General features: G+C 39.9%; 2 protein-coding genes across 5 annotated transcripts in view; one reads left to right on the forward strand and one right to left on the reverse strand.

The window, feature by feature from the left end:
* Nucleotides 1-3,404, reverse strand: part of BRCA1 (BRCA1 DNA repair associated) — an 87,056-nt gene extending 83,652 nt beyond the window's left edge. For both annotated transcript variants that reach the window (XR_011919754.1, XM_072404020.1), the window contains exons 1-2: nt 3,332-3,404; nt 1,130-1,222 (exon numbers count right to left, since the gene is read on the reverse strand). Coding sequence is in view for 1 of the 2 variants with exons in the window: in XM_072404020.1 (XP_072260121.1) it covers nt 1,130-1,209 (80 nt within the window). In the remaining variant the exon portion in view is untranslated. The remainder of the gene's footprint in view (nt 1-1,129; nt 1,223-3,331) is intronic.
* A 3,612-nt stretch (nt 3,405-7,016) lies between these two features.
* The window catches only part of NBR1 (NBR1 autophagy cargo receptor), a 35,803-nt gene continuing 20,288 nt past the window's right edge, over nt 7,017-22,531 (forward strand). For 2 of the 3 annotated variants that reach the window (XM_072404021.1, XM_072404022.1), the window contains exons 1-7: nt 7,017-7,159; nt 11,903-12,014; nt 14,953-15,015; nt 16,614-16,632; nt 19,163-19,185; nt 20,379-20,582; nt 20,749-20,823. In XM_072404021.1, the coding sequence (XP_072260122.1) occupies nt 7,128-7,159; nt 11,903-12,014; nt 14,953-15,015; nt 16,614-16,632; nt 19,163-19,185; nt 20,379-20,582; nt 20,749-20,823 (528 nt within the window). In that variant the 5' untranslated portion in view covers nt 7,017-7,127. Of the gene's footprint in view, nt 7,160-11,902; nt 12,015-14,952; nt 15,016-16,613; nt 16,633-16,693; nt 16,814-19,162; nt 19,186-20,378; nt 20,583-20,748; nt 20,824-22,531 lie in introns of those variants that run through there. The other variant, XM_072404023.1, reaches the window with a different exon arrangement.

Consider the following 22,531-nt stretch of genomic DNA (forward strand, 5'->3'; position numbering starts at 1 on the left):
TTATTTTTTTAACAACCTATGCAGTGACTACAGGACAAACTTTGACATATCTAAAGGGAAGCTGAAATCACAGCACGTAGCTTCTAAATACAATGTCAAAACCCTTTTGCTGTTCTCCAAAGCAGAAAAGGAAGCACAATAGCTGGGCTTGGCGCTGAACTACAGCTGTCACTAACATCCAATGGTCACAACGCAAAGTCAAAGAAGCCCCAGATCTGGAGCACCGTGACCCCCACGACATGAAGCACTATTGGGGCGGTTTGTTAGAAACCAGGATACAGAATTTTTTTTTTATAGTTTAAAGTAAACTAAATTAAAAACCAAAAAATTACACTTACCTTCCACGAACTGGTCCCGCGTCGTCCTGGAATTCATCTTCGAGCCGGGCGCTGCCATCTTCCATCTTCTTTGTCACCCGATCTCGCACTGCAGAGGTGCGAGATCAGGTGAGAAAGCCACTGTGAAGGGGGAAAATAATAGGGAGCAGGTCTCACTGCACATGCGCAAGATCAGCATCCCTTTCCCCTAGGAGGAAAATACCCCTTCTGTGCATGCGTGATGTAGGTATCCCGGGAGGCTCTGTGGTCCCAATAAGTCCTGATCACCGTGGTGCTGAAACTTTTTTTTTTTTTTTAAATGGTGTTGCAGTAAAAAAACAAAAAAAAAACACCAACATTTTTAATGTACCTAGAAGGGTTGTCTATCTAAGTAAAAACGTTGAATTTAGGTACGCTTTATTTTTCAGGTCGTCAGGGAACCCCTGCTATATTTATTATAATTACTAGATCCACACAGTGTGTGGTGTTCTGTGGGAAGAATACTTCATACAGTGGGAAGAATGTCACCCTTACAGATCACTGGTATCAATTAAACTGACCTGAGAGTCACAAACTGTTCATTGCTCAAGGAACTCATAGCAATAACTGGAGGAACCCTGGTTGAGAAGCACTGCCTTAAATTTTTTATGTCAAACATTTGTTACATGAGGATGAGGATACCTATAATGAATATTTGCATAATGTACACTAGAATTATCACTCTTCCTACAAACACTTCATGTTTGGGTCTCCATAGGTCTGACTCCTTTGGATTCATATGCCTTTGTTGGAGTGAAGAAGCTGTCACTTACCATATGGGACATTCCAGATTCTTTTGCATGACAGACAGGACATTGTGAATATCTTCAGGGTCTACAGTGGCACACGACATTCTGTCTTCTCACCTTAAAAAGGTATTAATATATTATATTAAGCATGGTGGAATCAGAAAACGTTCTGATCTGACATTTACAAAATCAAACAATATTATGTTTTTCTTAACCACTTCACTACCCCCAGCACAATCACCTCACCATACCAAGGGGGGCATACTATTGGGTACTGTGACATTTTAAACATTTTTTCACAACACAAACAATCCTGCCATTGTGTTTTTTTTCCAGGATTGAGAGGGGTTTCCTTAGGCTAGATACACACTTGCAGTGGTTCCTGGCTGATAATCGTCTCAGCACTGATATCATACGAACCTCTTAAGCTGCGTACACACGTGCAATTTTTGTCATTGGAAAGGATCTTTCACGATCCTTTCCAATGACAAAGGACTACACGATGCATGAACGGTGCTGTACATATAGCACTGTTCTGCTCTATGGAGAGGGGAGGGGGAGAGCGACGGAGTGGCACCCTGCTGCGCGCTCTCCCCTTCCCTTGCATTAGGATCGCTCGTCGATCATCGTTCGTGGATCCGCCAGGACGGATCCACAGACGATGAACGACGCCGACTGTACACACGCCAGATTCTCGCCCGATATCTGGCCGATGCCGATTATCAGGCGAGAAAAATCTGACATGTGTACGCAGCTTGACATACAGGGCTCATCATCCATCGTCCAAAAGACCGTCCTGGCGGATCCACGGACAACAAATGATCCATTATTCACCACCTCCCCTCTCCTTAGAGCAGAATGGCGCTGTATGTACAGCACTCATTCATACATCGTTATAAGTCTTTTGTTGTTGGAAAGAATCTTTCAGAATCCTTGACAATGACAATTATTAAACATGTGTAACTAGCCTTAAGCTACGTACACCCGTGCAATAATTGTCATTGGAAATGAACGATGAACAAAAAAATGAACAAAAAAAGTGCACATTGACGCCAATGAAGGAGGAATGTTGCTGGAAACAAACGACTGTCCTGGCTGATCCAGCAATCGTTCGCTATTGTGTGTGTGGTCATTCAGTGATCGTGGATTGTTCTGAGGTACACTTTCACTTTCTTAATCGTTCAAACAATCGTATCTAGTGTGCACATTATTGTTGGATTATGTTTGAATGATCGTATCGTTACAGCATATACAGAATCGTGCACCATACGATCGATTTAAAATAATTGTTGATCTGTTAGTTTTCTATCTCAGGGCTGATATCGGAGAATCTTTCGTGTGTACAGTGCTCGTCATCCATCGTATGAACGATCATCCTGGCGGATCCACGGACGAGCATAATGGAAGTGAATGAGAGGGAGCGCAGTGGGGTACCGCTCCATCGTTCTCCGCTCTCCATAGAGCAGAATGTACAGCGCTCGTTCATACATTGTGCAGTCATTTCTCATGAAAGATCCTTTCCAACGACAATGATTGCACGTGTGTACATTGCCTAAGTATCAGTTATTTATTGAAAGGCATTAAACAAAAATAGAAACAAAGCAAAATGTATTTATTTTACTTGGACACAATAAGATCCTCTGGGCCTGGAATTATTTAAGCCTTTGGGGGGGTCAGTTCACATGGACAGAGAGGTGGCCCAGCTGTCAATGGGTCACAACTCAGGCGGGTGTGAACCTCACTAATTTTTTTCCTATAACAGGGAGCTGAAGCAGAACCATGGTTCTCATGGCGGCATCTCACGGATACCTGTGGCCCAGTCACGTCACGTCCATCAGGTTGCATTGATCAACACAAACCCAGTTGTAGCGCGCGGCATCCAATAGGCCCCATACATGACAATACCACCACCAACCCAAAACCAAACATGGCCATTTACTTCTTGTTGCAGAAGTGATTTTTTATAGTGTCATCAAGTGACTTAAAAATACAAGAAGCAGAACCCAAAAATATGTTGATTATGTAAAAACTGCTGAAGCCTTCAGAAATGGCGATACTCCCCTCATGGCACTGCATAGTCAGCCCCGTTGTATATTGGGGTGTGTTGTGGGGAGACACAGCACTTTCCAGTCAGCCTGTCACCGTAAGGGTGACCGCGAAGTATCAGAGTAGTCAGTAGTATCAGAGTGACACCCTCAGCACCCCGTCCCGCCATTACCCCGGTACCTCAGGCAGATCCCGCTCTTTCAACACTCGCGCGCTGGGCTCCCTCTCCCCGCCTCTACTTGCCTTGCACCACCCAGACCTCACCTGTAACCTTGGCAACACTAAAGCTCCGGAGTGACTTCTGACCAATAGGAATTCTATAGCGAATTCGCTCATTGATGAGAAACCAAAAGTCCACGCCCTCATTCCTACACTAGCCAATAGAGCGCTTTATGCCACTTCCTACTTACACTGCTCTGCGCATGCCTGGGATGCTCGCAGGCTTGTAAACACAGGAAGAGGCGATGTTGGGACGTAGCTGCTGCATATTGGAGATGTAGGGCAGGGAAGACAGCAGAGGGCGCTGTGTGAATGTTTACACCGCCCTGCCTGTTCAGAAAGTGTAAATAAAGCTGTACACATGGAACTGCTCTATATATATAAAAAAAAAAAATTCACTGTGTGTTAATAGTGATGTGAATTCTCCTCATTTACTAAGCTGTGTTGAATTTTCATTAAACTTGGTGAATTAGGTAATTTATGCTAAATGTGACCATCCATTCGTATGCTGGCATAATCCTTGAAATGTCATTGCACATGACTGGAAATTCAGGGTGAACATAATTTATGAATTTATTATCAATCTTGTACTGTGAAAGTGGAAAGAAAGTGAAAAATAAAAAAATGACACTTACCCAAATCCTGCAGATCCCTCGATGGCGCTGGTCCATCCCACGATCCGGTCCTGCGTCGTCCTGGAATACCTCTTCGTTCTTCTTTGAAGTGCTGGGCGCCGCCATCTTCTGCCTTCTCTTTCGGTCCTCTTTCTACGTCACCGGGTTTTGCGCTGCACAGGTGAGAGATCAGATGTCATGGCCGCTGTAAAGGGGGAAAAAAAGAGAGCCAATCTCATGCATGTGCATCTCTTACCTCTTGGTGGTAAAATTCCCCTTCTGCGCAGAAGGAGCAGCCAGAGCCCCCCTGGATGTGTGATGTAGGTTCAAGCGTCATCAGGATTTTCCTTTCCTCAGCCAATTTGAGAACATCAGAGGTTTTGAATGGGGAGACTTTTTTTTGGGGTCCCCAATTAACCCTCAGTGCCAGGGATCGCACACAGGATTCCCAAGGCTGCATGAATGAATGCAGCCCTGGAAATCCACTGCGATGCCGGGGCACTAGAGGTTAATTAACCCCTATTGCCCTGGAAATCCACTGAAATCCCTGGGTACTAGAGGTTAATTACCCTTTAGTGCCCTGGAAATCCACTGCGATGCCCGGGAACTAGAGGTTATTTAACCTTTAGTGCCCTGGAAATCCACTGTGATCCCCGGGCACTAGAGGTTAAATAACCTCTCGTGCCCAGGGATCGCACACAGGAGGATTCCCAGGGCTGCATGAATGAATGCAGCCCTGGAAATCCTCCTGTACTGATTTCCTGGAACTTCCGATGGGTCTGCGAAACTGGTTCGCCAAAATTTTGCAGACCATCGGAAATTCGAGGAAATTTTCGCGAGAATGCCAGAGGCTTTGTCACTCATCCCTAATGAACACTTCTTTTTTACACTCAAAATCACCCGATACTCAGACTGCTGAAGAAAACCAGAAGTGGGACAAAGGAAGAGAGAGCAGCTTTCTGCTGTCTGCTTGTGCAAAGCTGCAACACTCCTGGAAGAACTGGAGGTAGAAAACTGCAGCATTCTTCCACAGATTTACATATTGACCTTTTGCTGCCAGCAATTCTGCACATTTTTATGTATATTTATATATATATATATATATAATATTATATATATATATATATATATATATATATATATATATATATATACATGTTTTATAGACATTTTAAAATCTATATTTCTGGCAAAAAAATTATATAAACCCTCAAACATTTGGAGCATACTTATAATGCAATGAATCTGCAATTTACCATACATTCTTTGGTGCAAGATCCTCTGGGTCCTTGTGTTTTCAATGGTAGCAATAGATTCGCCACCATGCACGCTGAGTGTTAGATTCAATACTTTATATCAAACTTCTATATTTTTTCTGAAAGCAGGGGCTTATGTTTACAATAATATATATTACAATATTTGTCAAACTGTTCATCGAACGTTGGTTATTAGTAAAAAATAAACTATGTGCAGACTCCCAAGCCCTTTATAACTCACAAGTGGCAGAGAGGAAGTGATCACCATAACCACAATGAGGGAATTCAGACATGTGTGGGAAAATGTCCCAAGTGAAGAAAGATTCTAAAAAATTTAATTTTCGTCAGGTAAAGTTGTGGGAAGGTTTTTAAATGTGGCTGTCAATATCAACTAGTCCACTAGCTGGTGCTAAGGCTGACTTGTATTTATTTACAATGATTGAGCTGTATACATTGTATATAAATACACTTCAGCATCACACATGACTTAAACAATCATCTTTCAAATAGAAAATATTTATGACTTCAGTGTGTAAACACCTGGAGAACACAACCACCCCCCTGTATTTTACCACTAACATGCCCTCCCCCTGAATACCTGGAGAACACACCCACTTCCCTACCTTCTACCATTACCATGCCCCTCCCCTGAATACCTGGAGAACACACCCACTTCCCTCCTTCTACCATTACCATGCCCCTCCCCTGAATACCTGGAGAACACACCCACTTCCCTGCCTTCTACCATTACCATGCCCCTCCCACTTAAAACCTAGGAAACACACCCACTTCCCTGCCTTCTTCTACAAACAAATCAGAATGGGTGATGGTATGATGAATGGCTGTGTATGTTCAGTATATCTGGACCACATAACACCCTCCATGTAGTAGATTTAGAACAATGGCTGTGTATGTCCATGGAGCAGTTGTCTCTGCAATCCTCACCTCACATCCAGCGCTGTCTCTGGTAGTAATTCTTTCTTGCCACTAGATGTCAGCCTGGTACCCCTTCACTCATTGTCTAATAATGCAGAGAATCTAAATCTGTGTTAATCTATGGTAAATGTAATCATCCAATCATGTGCCAGTAAAGAAAAGTGAATTACAGAAAAAGTAAAAAGACCCCAAGAGGCAAAGCTTTGTGTTCAGGGGTTGGGCCTGGGATCAGGTTATTACTACCTCATATATTCTCTCAAATTGTTGTGATCACCAATGTTAGCAGGAATGTGAGGGGAAAACTCTGAGCTGACACAAGAACAGGAAATCAGGGGAAATTTTCAAAGTCATTGTAGAGATGTTCCCTGACTTTTCGTTGGGATCCATAACAGGAAGTAGGGGGACATCTCTCTAACAAAATACAACTGCTGTATGTTACTGTTCATTACATATGCATTGTTTCTTTATTTTAACCACACAATACACATACAGGAGATCTTTATTATCAAACTTATATAGTATACAATGCTGTCCACAAGCCGTGGTGTAAGCAAAAGCTGTCAACTACAGCTAATGGCCTATAATGGTTCTAACTGCCTGTAGTGTATACTGCCCCCCTATGGCACCCCCCTTTATTGCCCCTGTGGTTATCACGCTTCTCCTTCGTGCGATGTGACGTCATGTAAACTAACCAGTCGTCATGTCCATGTCTGTAGCCACGCCCCCTTGTTTACAGGAAGGAGCCGGGGCTGACTGTGTTGTTAAACAAACCCCGCCTTTCCTCCAATCCTCTCCGAGTAATAGATGATTGACATGAGCATTGAGCAATCACGAGGCTGCTTTAGTCTCCTGTAGACGTCAGCTCGCCATGTTGTAGGTAATAATCTGCGCTGAAGGAGGCCGGAGATCTGCAGCAGCCGGAGTTGGGGGATCTGCTGCTTTCTTAGGGGAATGGTGGATTCCGGGAGCGCCAGCTGCAGCAGGTAAGGCCGCTTGTCAGTGATTGCTGTATGGATGCATTGCAATGTGTATGGTAAGATGTGATGAGCATACATTGTGTGACATCAGCACTCTGTGTATACAAATACTGCATGCAGCAGATGGCCATTGTCTGGGGTTACCCCTGGATTCATGATCCAGGTCCCAGATCCTAAAATACAGAGAATTCCAATGATCTATATATAAATCACGGGATGTCTGATTGGAGGGGACCTCATAGAGTCATCAGAAGGCACCTGGTGTGCAATGTCCCAGGTGTATGTATAAAATTATATATATATAATCATACATACATATATACACAATCATATATATCATCACATTTTATCCATCAGTCTTTTATTAGTACTAGGAGTTTGTAATAGGGGATGGGTCTGTGTCGATGCGGTTTTGTTTACTTCAAATGGCTTTAGGACCCCTTTACAAGTCTATAGGAAAGGAGGTGAAAAGGAGGTCATCTGCAGGTCAAATAAAGCTGTCAATTGTCCTAAATAGATACCTGTGACACAAGTCCTTGGATCAGTGTTTCTCAACCAGGGATCCTGCTCGGGGTTACTTGAACAATTAGCGATTTGTGCCTCTCAGGTCAGTTTAAGTGACATCTGTAAGGGTGACATTCTTCCCACTGGCCAGCATTGTAAGAGGAATTCTTCACATTGACCACCACACTAATGTACTGCGAGCTGTGGGTATAGTAATAACAGCCGGGGTTCCCCAAGACATAAAAAGTTATTTGAAGGGCTTCCTCATGGTGAGAAAGGCTGCCATAGACCCGTAATTGGTCCTGGTGAAATTGACTTCAATACTAAAGGGAAATTCTGCATTTTTGGAGTAGTCACCAGATGAGGTGTAAATAAATCTTCTAAAGGGACAAATGTTTTGGTGAAGCCTCAGTTTCTCCGGTTAGCAAAATCAAAATCGTGTCCCATAGGGTAATGCACATTTTTTGTCCGCTGTGATGTGTTTACTGGATTTCCTATATGCAGCACACGTTAACATGTGACGTTAGGTGTCAGACATTAGAGTGTCAATAAAGAAAAAAAAAATCATGTTTTTTGTATGTGTTAATGATACATTGCCTCCTCCTGGTGTTCATTTTGTCCACATAAATCTCTTCTATCCTTTGCAGAGAACTGCATATCGTTAATGCTTGTGGCTACAATTCATGCTCTTTTCAGAATTTCTTCATTTGTTGCCACCACATAGTGCTGTACAGAGCTGAGACTACAAGTGTAAACACCACATCCCTGATACACAATGCAAGGAATCATGGGACATGTAGTTTTCCTATTGGCAAGAAGCTTATTTGTTGCCCCCTAGTGTTCGTCCAGAAGTGGTAAACACAATTTCAGGAGTTTCTACACAGTCTTCCTGCATAGATAAAAACTTTTTTTAAAAAGAAAATTACATTTGAAAAAATGTATCACTCCTATAGGATTGTGTGCTTTGCTGTCCATTAATCCCTAATAAAGGGCTGTGATGTTAAATGTTAATGCAGCCTAAGTGAGGGGTAGCGAAAAAACCCAAAAGTTGGGGCCAAAACATTTGCATTTCTGTCCATGCTGTACTGAGATATATACAGCCCTGCAGTGTGGCACAGCCAGCCCAGTGACCTGATTTTAATCTGTTGCGCTTAAGCAACCCAACTAGGTCACATTTTTGGCTGATAAAGTCATCTCTTTCCTATCCTGTCCTATCAGCATGTTTTTTTGTCACCAATGTGATTTTCCAAGAAGTTTCCAGCAACATAAAGTAAAGCTGCAACTTCCATGAAGATCTGAATCTCACTAATTAAGATAAGTTCATAGGCTGTCCTGGTAGAGGCAGAGAATCTGAATCTCCTCTTCTGATTGTCAGACAGAAGTCTGATTCTAAAACTTTGTACACACGTAAGATGATTGTCATCCAACAATCGTGATCGTCTTGGACAGAAATGTGCAAAATGTGGGCAAAAATGTGTCCGTGGCAGAACTGATCAAGAAGGACCACTGTGCATTCATATGGAGGAGAGCACAGTTGTGGTGTCACTCGCTCCTCTACCCCCTTCTTCTCTCTGGTGCTGTGTGGACAGCGCTCATTTGTTCATCAGTCACTGGAAATGATCACAATCGATTGATGATCTCATTAGAAGCCATCATATGACATCTGTACGGGGCTTTAGCGAGGAGGGGAAGAAGTTGTTACTGTGACCCCAGGGGGAAAAGCATTAGGAGGGCCATTGTCTCCTCAAGGAGACCAGTACATTTAGTAACATATTCACATTGGCTTTAGGGGTTGTGACTTCACACAGACGGGCGTGCTTTCTGTAGAATTCCAAACTGCTGGGGTGATATGGAGAGCCGTGCAGTACAGAAACAAGTCTGTCTCCTAATTCCATCCCTTGTATCATAGAGGACAGCTGACTTTATGTAAGGTGTTTGCATTCTTCACATTATTTACTCCCAGCCATAAACGCCTCCTGCCTATTTCTGTTTTATCGCCTACAGTCTGATCTTCCCCGGAAGCATTCTTTCCTTTTTATCATGATATTGGCATCATCTCCACTCCCATCATTGCTCCTCTACAATCTGCCTATATTCTGTGCCTGATCTGTGTGTTCTCTGATATCTAGATGCACATACCTATTTATATTTACAGTCTGGCCCCCCACTCACATTCCATCAGATGTTATCCATAACACAGACTTGTGCTTTTCATCTTGCTTTGCCGCTCTGATCTCTCATCTTTATTATCTGCTCTCAGAAACATAAAGCCCACTGTCCTCTTCTGATCTTCATACTTTTATTTACCCCCCACCACCCCAGGGTCACACTTTAATTCATTCTCCATTTGTCTTCTACACTTATGTTTTTTTTCTGCATTCTATAATTATCAGTATTCTCCCTTATGTTTAGGCTGAGTGGGAAGAAATTGTAGGAGAGTGGAAGCCGCTTTATCATGACCCAACTTTTCAGTAACCACTAAAAAACAGCCGGATAGTTACTGAAACGTTCCGGGTGGTGCGCCCGGCTAAAGGGGTCTGGGGAGAACACTGAATATGATAAGATGATATTATGCTCTGTTCCCTGCCCCACCAACCTTCATCCTTGTAAAACAAATGGTGGGAACAGGCACTGTGAGGTTGTGTTTAAGGGATAGGAACTGATGGTGAAAATCTGGGATGAGATTTGGTGGTGGAGAAAGATGGGTCACGATAATCTTTCCCCACCACCAAACCTCAGCCCAGATCTTCACCATCAGTTCCTTTCCTATCCACCATTTGTTTTATCTCCCTGAAAGGATTGTACTCACTATTAGGAAACTAAAGAAGTCTACGTACTTCTGACATGTCCGTAAAAAAAATTGTAGAGCGGGCTTTCCTATTCATTTTCTTGAGGTCAGAAAAGCTGGAAAAATCTGGATCCTTGTCAACACTTTTATGGGGCGTGATAGAACAAAAACTGATTAAATCAAAAGCATTTGGTATTCTGATCATAACTTAAATGCAATAAGCAGAAACCAGTAAACAAAAATTCAAAGACTTCCAAGGAACAGATTTGTTTTCAGTCTCAGCAGATGATACCTATTATGCTCCTTTTCAGTAAGATTTATGCTGTTGTCATGTTTCTCATTGATCTGGAACAGTGGTCGCCAACCTTTTGGACGTCACTGAGCACTAATTTCACGGACACCAGACCGTGCATGCGCTGGGAGCCCTGTATCACTCAAAGGGGAAGAAACTTCACCTTTAGTGATGTCATGATGCCAGAACCCACCATCTCTCCCATCACAGGCTCAGTGTTGGTGGGTTGTGTCCAGAGACAACCCGGCCACCTCCCTAAACCTGCAATCCCTACAGAGGACATGGTCTACGGCTCTGGCCGGTACGACCCCCCCCCCCCCCCCCAGCAGGGTCCTCCTTATAACTCCGCTGGTGTGCACACTGGCCAGAGCCGCGCACCACCGGTTGGCGACCGCTGATCTAGAACAGTGTTCCTTGACCTTTTTACCATGGGGAACCCTTAAAATAATTTAGGGAGCCAGTGGTATAATTGCTATATGCACAACTCACAGTACATTAGTGTGCTGGTCGGTAGGAAGAATGCCCCTTACAAAGAAAGCAATGTTGCTCAAGGAACCCCTAGCTAGCAACTTCTGGAGGAACCCTAAGATTCCATTGAACCCTAGTTGAGAAACACTGGTCTGGAACCTGATTTTTTCCTAACTTTGCAGATACATACCTGTGGTGCATGCATGATGGACAGTTGTTTAATGAACCTGTAAATGTCTAGTTGACCTTTTAATCTGATAGTTAGCCTTTTGACGTGGGACAGGCAATGTCATTGGCTACATGGGCAACAGGGATCTGTAATAATCACAAACATTATAAATAGTAATGAATGTCCTTGTTGGTTTCCATTCCGAATTCTCCATTTCATGAGTGATATTAATATGCTCCGTGGAGCCTTGCAGTCAATATTAGTGGTGGGTTGTGGAGTAGTAGTCGTAGCAAAGTATTTACTATCATCTGAAATCATTCTAATAAGGTATGATTATAGTAGTATTGTGACTTCCGTCTGTGAAAAGGTGTTTTTACAAAACCAGGGCATACATTTTGTGACAAAACATGTAGAGCACCAATCTCATGTATATAGCCAAATACATCAATGTCTTCCTGCAGTTTACAGAATCCTTCATTGACTTTACAAACCTTAAACTTTCTTTTTCTTATATATTTCTTTTTTTAGACCTAGAAACATGGAACCTCCCGTCAACCTATGTGTAAGCTGCAAAGGAGAGACACAGAGCTTTCTTGTATCAGATTGTGAAAAGACGACCTGGGCTGATGTGGAGGCAATGGTGAGCTTTAGTCATCCTGCTTACATTTATTTCCCCGTGTTCTTGAATATCTTTTATGTCTGTGTACATTCTTTTCTAAAGGTTATTGCATATTATGTTGTCATCCATGCAGTCAGCAGGTGTGGGTCCGGTTTCTATTTATTAACATGTTTATTTTTAACAGTGCAGAAAGAATTTTTATGACTAAGTCCATTGGCTTGTTGAAATGTGTTACAGAATAAGGATCCCAGTGGGGTCCAGATATAGTCTGATCAAATAATGTTAGATTAGTCCCGAGAATCACTGTGTACAGCAAAGTTCTTGCAGTGCTAAAAGTGCTGCTGTGCTGTATAATCTCTGTAGAGCCCACAGTGCTCTGGGAACCCTTTGTCATATACATTTAAAATTTAATTAAACTGATCCTTAACCATTCTAGTTTCCTTTTTATTAGACTCAGATTTATGACTTAGAAAAGTAAGGTTTTATGACTTAGAAAAGTAGAGTTTTTCCCCATGTATGAGCATATTGGTATTATTAGCTCTGGTCTAATATGACTGATAACTAGCACATGTATTCTGTTAGGCAAGGAATGATCTAAAAATGGTATTTGATGTCCTGTTAGATGAAGCCACCATTAAACTATTTAATGACATGTGATTGGTCTACTCTTGAGCTATATTGCTGTACAAAAGAATGGCGATTCAGTTTTGTTTTTTGTTAGGAGCTGTTATACAGCAAATACAAAGACAGGACGATCAGGAAGCATTGTCGATGGTTGCAGATAAAAGTTTCTTGGCCGAAGAATATTCTGATATTTGTGTTTAATATTCAGTTCATATTGGCCTACTAACATTGTTCTGAATGCATTTTTGTTCATGTGGGGCTAGTTTCTGCTGCAGGGCTGAATTTGCCATGTGACTTTATTTTTCTATAATTACAATGCAAAATCGTCCATGTCTTGGCAACAGGAACTGTGAGTCATGCCTGCTTTTGTTATTGTAATGTAGTTACACAACAGTCAGGTACAAGGTACAGCATGACAACGCCTCGAGCAGAGAAATCATATGACAATTTATGTAAACTTGGTAACAGGTGGATCATACCTCATTATCTCTTCTTATTATAAATTGTCTCTCTTTTTTTCCCTAAGACTGTATACAGTGACAAATGGTCATATGCCTAAAACATTTCACAATTAGAAAGGAAACCAATGTCTTCACTTGTTTCATTTGCTGTTGTAATAGACTGTTAGGAGTTAGGAGTAATTGTTTGCCTCATGGTGTGCAGATAGAGCAACCATTAAATTTCACCTAAACAAAATACTATAGGTTTGGGCAAATGAAAGAAAACCGGATTAATTGCTCTGTCCTTATCAGGTGTTCTGTTTCATATTCTGAGCTGGTAAATGTAGAACCCAGTAGGGAACGTGTGAAAACCTTTCTCTCTTTCATTGAATGAAAACATTACAGCGGGGTCAAATGGAACTCTAGTAGGAAGATCTGTTTTCTGGAACTTCTAGCGATAGCAAGTGATTCATTTTATCAGCTGAACCCCAAGTTCAGTAAAATCTTTACCTTGCAGTCGGACTTTTTTCTTCCCCAGTGGTTGACCCGCTCTTCTTCCTTCATCATGATTTGTACCGTCGGTGGGCCCTTGGCTTCCTCTTTACAGGACTATTGACCTTGCAATGTGGGGGATAATGCCAGAAGCTGTAAATGTAGCCCAGTTCAGCTTATGGCACAGGCTGGGGACAGGTTGCACAGAAGTGGAGCCTGTGGGGTAGAAAGGGTGAGATATATAACAAAGTACCATTTACTTACTCCTAGTCAGGTCCACTGCAAGAAAAAATGAGCTTGGAGTTCATCTTTAATCAGCCAATCCAACATCAAGATAGAATCATCTCACAAATTTTTGGTTTGGTGATATTTTTGTTAAGTTGTTAAATAGTTTAAAGCATTATACACATGTAAAATTTATCATGTGTTCAACGGTATCCTGGTGTTGACGGTGGACCAGAATTGACTTCTGAAATGACTGCGGATTAATGGGGGTGCCTCGTGCTCGTCCTCTCTCCAGAAAACTTAAACAGCTTTGTGTTAACTAAAGATCATTTCCAACAACAGAAATTTACCATCGTACCTTTGTTCAGGATGACTCCCAATGTGTTTTTTAATGAGCATCCCAATTTATTCAGATACTGACTGCTTACCTTCCTCAAGGAGCAAATTGAAAAAGTTACTGCTATTTACTTTCCAATTTGCTGTGTATGGGGCTTCAGTGCTCATTTGGTAGAGTTGGGGAAGTAAACCTTCCTTCTAAATGAAGCAAAAATAGATGTGATTGGAGGAGAGCCCAGCCATGTAACTCTGACAAATTATTCTCCAATCAAAGAGCTCTTTCTGCTTCATTCATCATCAATTTTTTTCATTATTATTGTGGAGTGATAAGTACACCATAAGTTACAGTATTTGGAGAAACTCAACCAATCCATTAACTGACATGTTGGGGCACACATAGGGGGAGCTAATTGGTTAAAACTAGGACATTACCCAAATCTTACATGCTTACAGAGTATTCAGAAAATAATATAATTTTTGGGAAAGATTCTAGTTGCAGTATGCTCAGTCCACCTGCTGCACTATTGGTGTTGGTATTGTTCCCGGTGTCCATTGTCTTCAGTACAGAAAGCATTGGGAATTTTTTCAGAAGCCATTGTTTGGGTTTTAATAATAGGATTCCTGACACTGGCTGCCCTCCCAGACAACGGTTCTCCTGCTGACTGATGATGATAGTGGATTTGAAGTAGCTAAACGAACACTGCAGCAGAATCGAAAAGTACATTATCAGGGATTATATACATTGCTATTTTTTTTATAGGTGTCAGCATTATGAAACGATCATTTGTAAGAACTTAAAATAAGCTATAAATCTTACATTCATTTTGGTTTTGTCTTCATAGGTGCTTGTATCGTTTGATTTAAGTGACATACAGATAAAATACATAGATGAAGAAAATGAAGAGGTAAGATGGGTTACTGTATATAAATGATAGTTACCTGTGTGTCTGTATCAGTTCATTGTGTGCTTAGAACATGTGACAAGGTTAAATTTCATTTTACTAGAATATTTCTCTTTGTGGTGGATTTAGGGATTTTCCACATCATGGTGTACTATATGTGTGAATGCGCATTGCTCTGGTATGTCTTTCTAGCATATTGGAAGCTATATGTGCTTTTTTATTTGCTGTTTTTTAAGCATATAAGATACAGACAAAGATATATAATATTATAAAGTATACTTACCTTAAAAATGAAGTCATGGGACTCCTATTCTTCCCTCTTCTGCATTGGTATTGCAGAAGTGACTAAAAAGGGAGTGGTGGATGCAGGGATAGATAGTGTATGAGCATTTACTTTCACATTGGATCTGATTTATTAAAGCTTCCCAGGACTGGAGAAGATACACTTTCATTAGTGAAGCTGAGTGATCCAGCAAACCTGAAATGGATCTGGTCCAGGATTGAAAACATTTGTTAGTAAATAGCAAATGATTTGAAGAAATGCATTCTAGGTTTGCTGGATCACCCAGCTTAACTGATGAAAATGTATTCTCACCAGCCTTGGAGAGCTTTAATAAATCAGGCCCATTGTCTACAGCAGAGCGCTATCCCTCCTCTATCAACTTTCGGCTAGTAAGAAATGTTCCCTGCTATGCACATTAGCACCCACTGAGCCCTGTTTTAAATACACAACGGGGAGTGTTCCTGTTGGCTAATTGTTGTGTTGGGAAGGGTTTGCTTGTGGGTTGCTGTAGAATGCGGCTGAAACAGAAGGGGATCCTGCAGGTACTTAATGATACACAGGAACAAAGAGATGGTAAGACATTCAAGATGTAGCTATACTGCATACAAGGGTTCTTGTGTGTTTTTATATGATTTATTGAAAAGGAATTATTTTGTTTATGTATTTATTTTTTCACAGGATTATTTTAACATTTTTTGTGCAGTTTAGCTTAAATAAAAAAAATCAAAAGACCCAACATTGTGCAGGAGAAAAAAATGATTCCTGCTTGGACATAATGAAATGGTTGAACATTGTTTTAGCTTTGTGAATAAGGTGAATCTGCCCTCATGTAACTTTGCAAAGTTAAGCGAATCCTCACTTATAAAAGATCATCTCTATTGTATTTCATTTCGATTGGACCTGATAATGTTCATCTGTGAATGCAAGCTATGCAGATCTTTTGTTTAGCATTCAGCAGTGCAAAGCTTTAGTAGGATGAAGTTGTATTAAAAACAATATATTTTCTTGTGCAAAATGCTAGTTGACACATAAAGTCTTGTATATTTCATCAAAAAGTACTAAAGTTAGAAACTCTCATGCTATGTCAGAGCCTCTACTAAACCCTTAGAAGTGTTAAGAAAGCAGAAAATTGGTCCCCCAGGGATTAACTGTAAAATAATGCACATTTGCAAAAAGGATCCTGGCTTGATCAAAAAGGAGAACAACCCTAAATCAGAACAATATTTTTACCATGGTGAAATCAGAGATTTCAAAACACATTTATTGCACAAAATGAAATACTTCTTTTAACACATTTGTATCATTCTCTTTACTACAGGTGTCTGTGAACAGCCAAGGTGAGTGTATCTAAACTGATTATATTTCACATTGTTTTATGTCTTCTCTTGTTTCTTTCAAGTCTTCACATACCTAGTAAGAACATATGTTGCTTAAAGAGATTTACCCATGGGGTTTATATTGTCTGAAGTGATACCCTCCAAGAGATGGAGTCTGCAGTATGGTTCTGTATAACCCTGTGTGTGGGTGATTCTAAATCTATAAAACACATATAATGATTGTTGCCCCAGATAAATAACCCTTATCTCAGGTGAAAATCTAGTGTTTTTATAGCGGTCCCAGACATCATTTAGTGATCCTCCATGGCACATCACTAAACCACTGTCATATCCTACGAAGAAAAATGCTGCTGGGTGCCCCCCACTCCTCCTGTGATCCCTATTCATAGAACCTAACATTACATTACATTGCTGCAGAAGTTCTATAGAAAAATAGTTTCCAGAGGCAGATGTAATGACTTATTATTTACTTAGGACCCTCAGTAACCTAATATTTTCAGTGAAGTGACAAAGGGTTGTGGTTTGGATTAGAGTTTGGATCATTTGTAATTTGATTATTACAAAATATTTTGGGGTTGCTTTAAAAGAAACACATATTGGGCCTGATTTATTAAAGCTCTCCAAGGCTGGAGAGAATACACTTTCACCAGTGAAGCTTGGTGATCTAGCAACCCTGGAATGGATTTCTTCAATGTCATTTGATATTTTGCTAGCAAATGCTTTGAATCCTGGACCAGATCCACCCCAGGTTTGTTGGATCACCCAGCTTCACTGGTGAAAGTGAACTCTCTCCAGCCTTGGAGAGCTTTAATAAATCAGGGCCATAGTCTTAATATTGCAACATACCAACCATAATAATTATAATATACAGCGCTTAAAGGGAACAACAGTTGGTGTACCCCAATGGTTAACAGCTTTTAAAAAAGAAAGAACTTATTTGTTCGTAACGTGTTCGCAGTATTGTAATACTGCTTCCTTAGGAAAAGTCCACGATATAATACCACAAAAATGTGCATAATCACATATTCACAATTTTTTTGGGTAGTTAGACAACTACTATTGCTGACCTACTTTTCTGACTACTAGTTACTTGGCTGCTTCGTCCTTAAACTGTCACAGTTTATTAGAAAGTTAGGGTCTAGTGAGAATTCCTGATTTAGATGTTTGTTTCAGATCGGTGACTCAGAACCTATTGAGTCCATTTGATCAGCTAGGCAACTATCATTTTCAAAAGGATAGGTTAGCAATGGCTGTCCCTAAACTCAATCCATACAGGTTTTCTCAAATAGAAAACTTTCAGGGGCTCAGCTTCAACAGTGAATGTAATTGCTTGTACTAAGGTCTCTTAACAATTTACCCAAAATAGAAGAACTGATTTTAAGGAGATCTAGAACAAAGAAAATTGACAGGTTGTACGATGTGAATCCATTTTCAGCTCAAAACTTTACTTGTCTCAGGTGAACCATGGTGAGCACAAAACAGCCACACGCAGAAGTGTTTCACCCCCAGTGGAGCCTTATCATGCCCCTCTGTGACCACCCTGGTTCATCCTAGGACCAATAAAGTTTTTGGCTTGTCCTGTTCCTTTTGTTACTGAATGTGAAGATCTGATGGGACTCAGAGGCAAGCCTGCACTCGTTGCTAGCTTCAAGTCTGCCTACTGCTAATCTTGAACTACTTTTTTTTCTTCTATTTATAATAATGTTAATAATTGATAAACCGAATGTTGCATTAATTTGTGTTTTTTAGTGCTGTATAGATTTTGCCTTTACATTTATAACGTGATATTCTGATGGTTTGTCTACACAATCTGCACTGGTTTAAGGGAGGTTAAACAGGAATATCAAGCAGTACTACAGGGTTCATTGACCCCTGTTGGGAAAATACCTGACAGCGTTGGCAAGGATTTAGTTTTGGGAATACAATATTTATTTTGATGAGAGCTGCCTGGTTCTGCAGTCTGTTTGTTAATCTCTTTGTGCTTAGCATATAGTGATTCATACAAATCACAGTAGAAACCTAATCCAGATTTCTGTTTATTCATAAGGTGCAGGTAAATCTAAGTAACAGAGCTGTCTGATTTCCTTGGGAATATTTGCCAGCTGGTCTACATTTTAGAAAATAATTGTTTTTCAGTTATGAGGGTAAACATGTAGTTTACATAGTGATATCACATGGAATTTGAAAATAGAGAAAGATTGACAGGAGCTAGCATTTCTGACATAGCTAGCAGGTTCCAGGGGTGGCATCCTGAAGGTTTTACTACCTAGTGAATCGCTGACTTGAATCAAGTATGCAGGATATGGGTTCACCCTTTGCAGACTTCACTGGATGCATGCATGTTTAATGTCAGTAATAAAGCAAAGGAAGCCAACACCCTAACATCTCAATTGGCAATGGCAGCTTCCATATTAATTCATATTTATAATAACACATTTATTGTATGATACTGTGTCTGTGTAATAATTATGTGTTAATCAAAAAATAATAAACCTTTTTCTAAACAAATGTTTTTTTTTTTCTGTTGCAGCTGAATATGAAGAAGCTTTAAAGGTATGCAAATTCGAATATTGTTTTTTCTTTCTTTATGCATTAAGTTTCCTGTGTTTAGATTATCACTGAAGCAGGGGCCTTTTCTTTTAAACTGATACCTTTTGGTGTCAATGTGGTTTAGGAGATTCATTTAATGGTTATTGATTAATATCTTGGGACAAGTTTAAGTTTCCAGAGCAGCCTTTCTCAACCTTTTTAACATGGGGGAGCCTTGAAAAAAAACTTTCAAGTCTTAGGGAACCCCTGCAATATATACTATATCCACAGCACACAAGACATTAGTGTGGTGGTCATTGGGAAAAATACTTCCTATGTTGATGTCCTGTGGGAAGAATGTCACCTGTACAGAGATTGTAAGCTCTTCGGGGCAGGGTACTCTCCTCTTGTGTCACTGTCTGTATCTGTCTGTCATTTGCAACCCCTATTTAATGTACATCGCTGCGTAATATGTTGGCACTATAAAAATCCTGTTTATTAATAATGGCCAAATAGTTAAACTGACCTGAGATGTTCAAATTGCTCATTTCTCAAGGAACCCCTATCAAACGTTGGAGGAATCCTCGGGTAATCCTGAGAAAAACTGTTTAGAGATGAAGGCATTCTCTGTGAAATGTTCTTTTTAGTTGGTTATGCCCCATTGTGCACAGTTACTATTCTAATCTACATAATGATATTGTCTCTCCCATAACACTGATTTCTAAAATATGCCTCTTGGGTACCCTTAATTTAAATAACCATGATTGTGATTGTACATTTCTTCAAGAGACATAAAATAAAATGCTAAAAGTTGGATGTCTGCAATGGCCTTGATTAAAGAATAAGTGTATTTTAATTTACATAAATTCTACCGTTTCAATCACATAGTTCATCTATGCTCATAAAATTGGCCTTAGAATTATTCTAAAATATAGAACAAACTACTTAATGGGATCCTCTCACCCAGCAGTTTTTGCTGACTTAACACCCCAACTCTTAAAACACGTATCAAAGCTTCCTAATTATGTAAAAATCGGTCATTCTCACTGGTATGTAACAAAATTGATAAATGCCTCCTATTTTTTTTTCTTTTTTTTAATCTTATAGAAGGTGTGTTTTGTTAATTGGTTGTAGCGACTTTCCTTTTTTATTACCTTCATTACAGTTATTACATTGATATCGGTATCAATGTATCTAAATCTGTATTTCTATATTAGATTGCAGTAAAACAAGGAGGAGTCCTTCAGATGATTGTGTATGAGAAGAATCAACAGTCTCAGACCACCCAGTCCATTAAAACACCAGATCCAGGAATAACTGCTCCAGCTTGTACTGGCAAAAGATCCTTGCCGCAGCGTATCTTGGTACCTAGGTCAGCAGAACCAGAGAGTCAGAATGAAGAAATGTTTACAGCGATTATGGTAATCACAATGTATTTTCTTCTGTTGTAGCTGATTTTGTATTTTTCATGGTATATGTGTGTATACCCTTAACAACCTTTGATGCGCCATATTTAGCTAATTTAAACTGAGGGTTCAACTGAACTTTAAGTTAAAAAATCATACTTTTAATATTATTGCTTTTCAGGAACAGAACAGTGCAACTGCAGATGTTAGACCCCCTCAGTTTCCTCCAGACTGGTTCATCCAATACATGGACAGAGTAAGCATCTCCTGGTCTACAAGCACATGTGAATTTATTAGTAAATATGTAAAGGTTTGATTGTATATGGACACCGATATGGTTGACTCACATATATGGAAATGTGTGTCTTTTTTTACATTAAAAATATTAAAAGATAATATTTATTTTTTTACCTGAGCGCTATAAATAAACTTGTCCTGACAGCTAGTCATACGAATTTGCTATATGCAAACAAACCAAAAGCACGTTTCTTTTTTTTTTTTTTACTAAAGGATGACTCTTTTTGTTCTTTATAGATATATAGAGTAAATCCAGAAGTTAATTTGTAGTAGTTGCATAAAGGGAACAGAAATCAAATGGCATGAATGGTTGTTAGCCCAGTGATGCATTTAAAGTTTGGGTTCTCCCCAGGCACTTTTAGCTGGGCGCACCAGCCGGCACTTTTCAGCACCCACCCGGCTGTTTTTGGGTGGTTACCAAAGAGTTTGGTCACAATACAGGGGCTGCCACCCACCTAAAATTTCTTCCCACCCAGCTTAAAAAAATTTCTGGGTTGAGCACTGAAGCGAATAAGGAAAAACAAGAAAAAACTTTAATACTGGCATGGAAACATGAATGACAAACATGACAACACACTTGGTTATCATTGTGACCTTTGGAATATGATGTAAAGGACACTACTATTTTCATCATCAAGTAGAGAAAATTGTGCTTTGGGAGATTTTTAAGCTAAAAACAGCCAAAATAACTGACAGACAGAAATCTTCTATTTAGCTTGGAGGTTTTTCTAATAGGCTTCCAATTCACAAAAATATAATGAAGTGCACTTAAATAGTACTGTTTTCATATCCGAATTATCCCTTCTTCACTTGTAGTTCCTAGGTCATGGTGTAGGTTACATGGCTTGGGGTTAGGTTTTTTTTTTTTTGTATTAATTTTAGGTGGTTGTTTGTTTTGTTTTTTTCCTTGCTAATATGTAATACAATAATATTTGTCGAGTGTCACTAATCACTCAGAATAAAGTTACCCATTGAATTGGTTTGGTCATCTAACATTATGCATGAACTGTTTGTGTGTGTGAGAGCAACAGCAAACAAGGATTTTCCAACTACATGTCTTTTACACTTTTAGAGTTAAATTCATGCAAATACTTTTAAACAAATTTCTTTTCTCTATTTTAAATTGGGTGATTTATAGGTAAGGGTATTTCTGAAGGAGTTCTAACAGAATATAACGGTGCACCTTTTGATCTATGTATTGCAAACAGTAGTTTCCAACACCATAGTTCTTGTATTTCATGTTGTCCTTTTTTACTGGTACAATTGTATGAAACTGGGGTATGGATCAGATCAGACAGTGCAGATATGTGCTGGTATTTATTCTTTGTGCAATAAGAAGGATGCCTAGGCTACATATGACTAGGAAAGTCTGTGAATGGAATCTCTTGATTTTCACAAAATATTGTTCTTCAAAATTTTTGCTGTAATACAAAACTACCTATGGCATTGCTAATTTTTCACTGCTAATAGGTACACTTTGAAAGCCACAAATCTTGACTTAACTTAAGCTGTTATTAACCACATCTATATCTATGTGAGACAACAGTAGCTTGGCTAGGTCCTGTATATGCAGTGAGGGGTTTTGTGGGGTAACCTATGCTCACCTATGCTTGGTGATTACACCTGGGGATGCCACTTAATTGTTACAAATAAAATTCATTTGGCAT

This window comes from Pyxicephalus adspersus, chromosome 3, assembly GCF_032062135.1.
Source record: "Pyxicephalus adspersus chromosome 3, UCB_Pads_2.0, whole genome shotgun sequence".
NCBI lineage: Eukaryota > Metazoa > Chordata > Amphibia > Anura > Pyxicephalidae > Pyxicephalus > Pyxicephalus adspersus.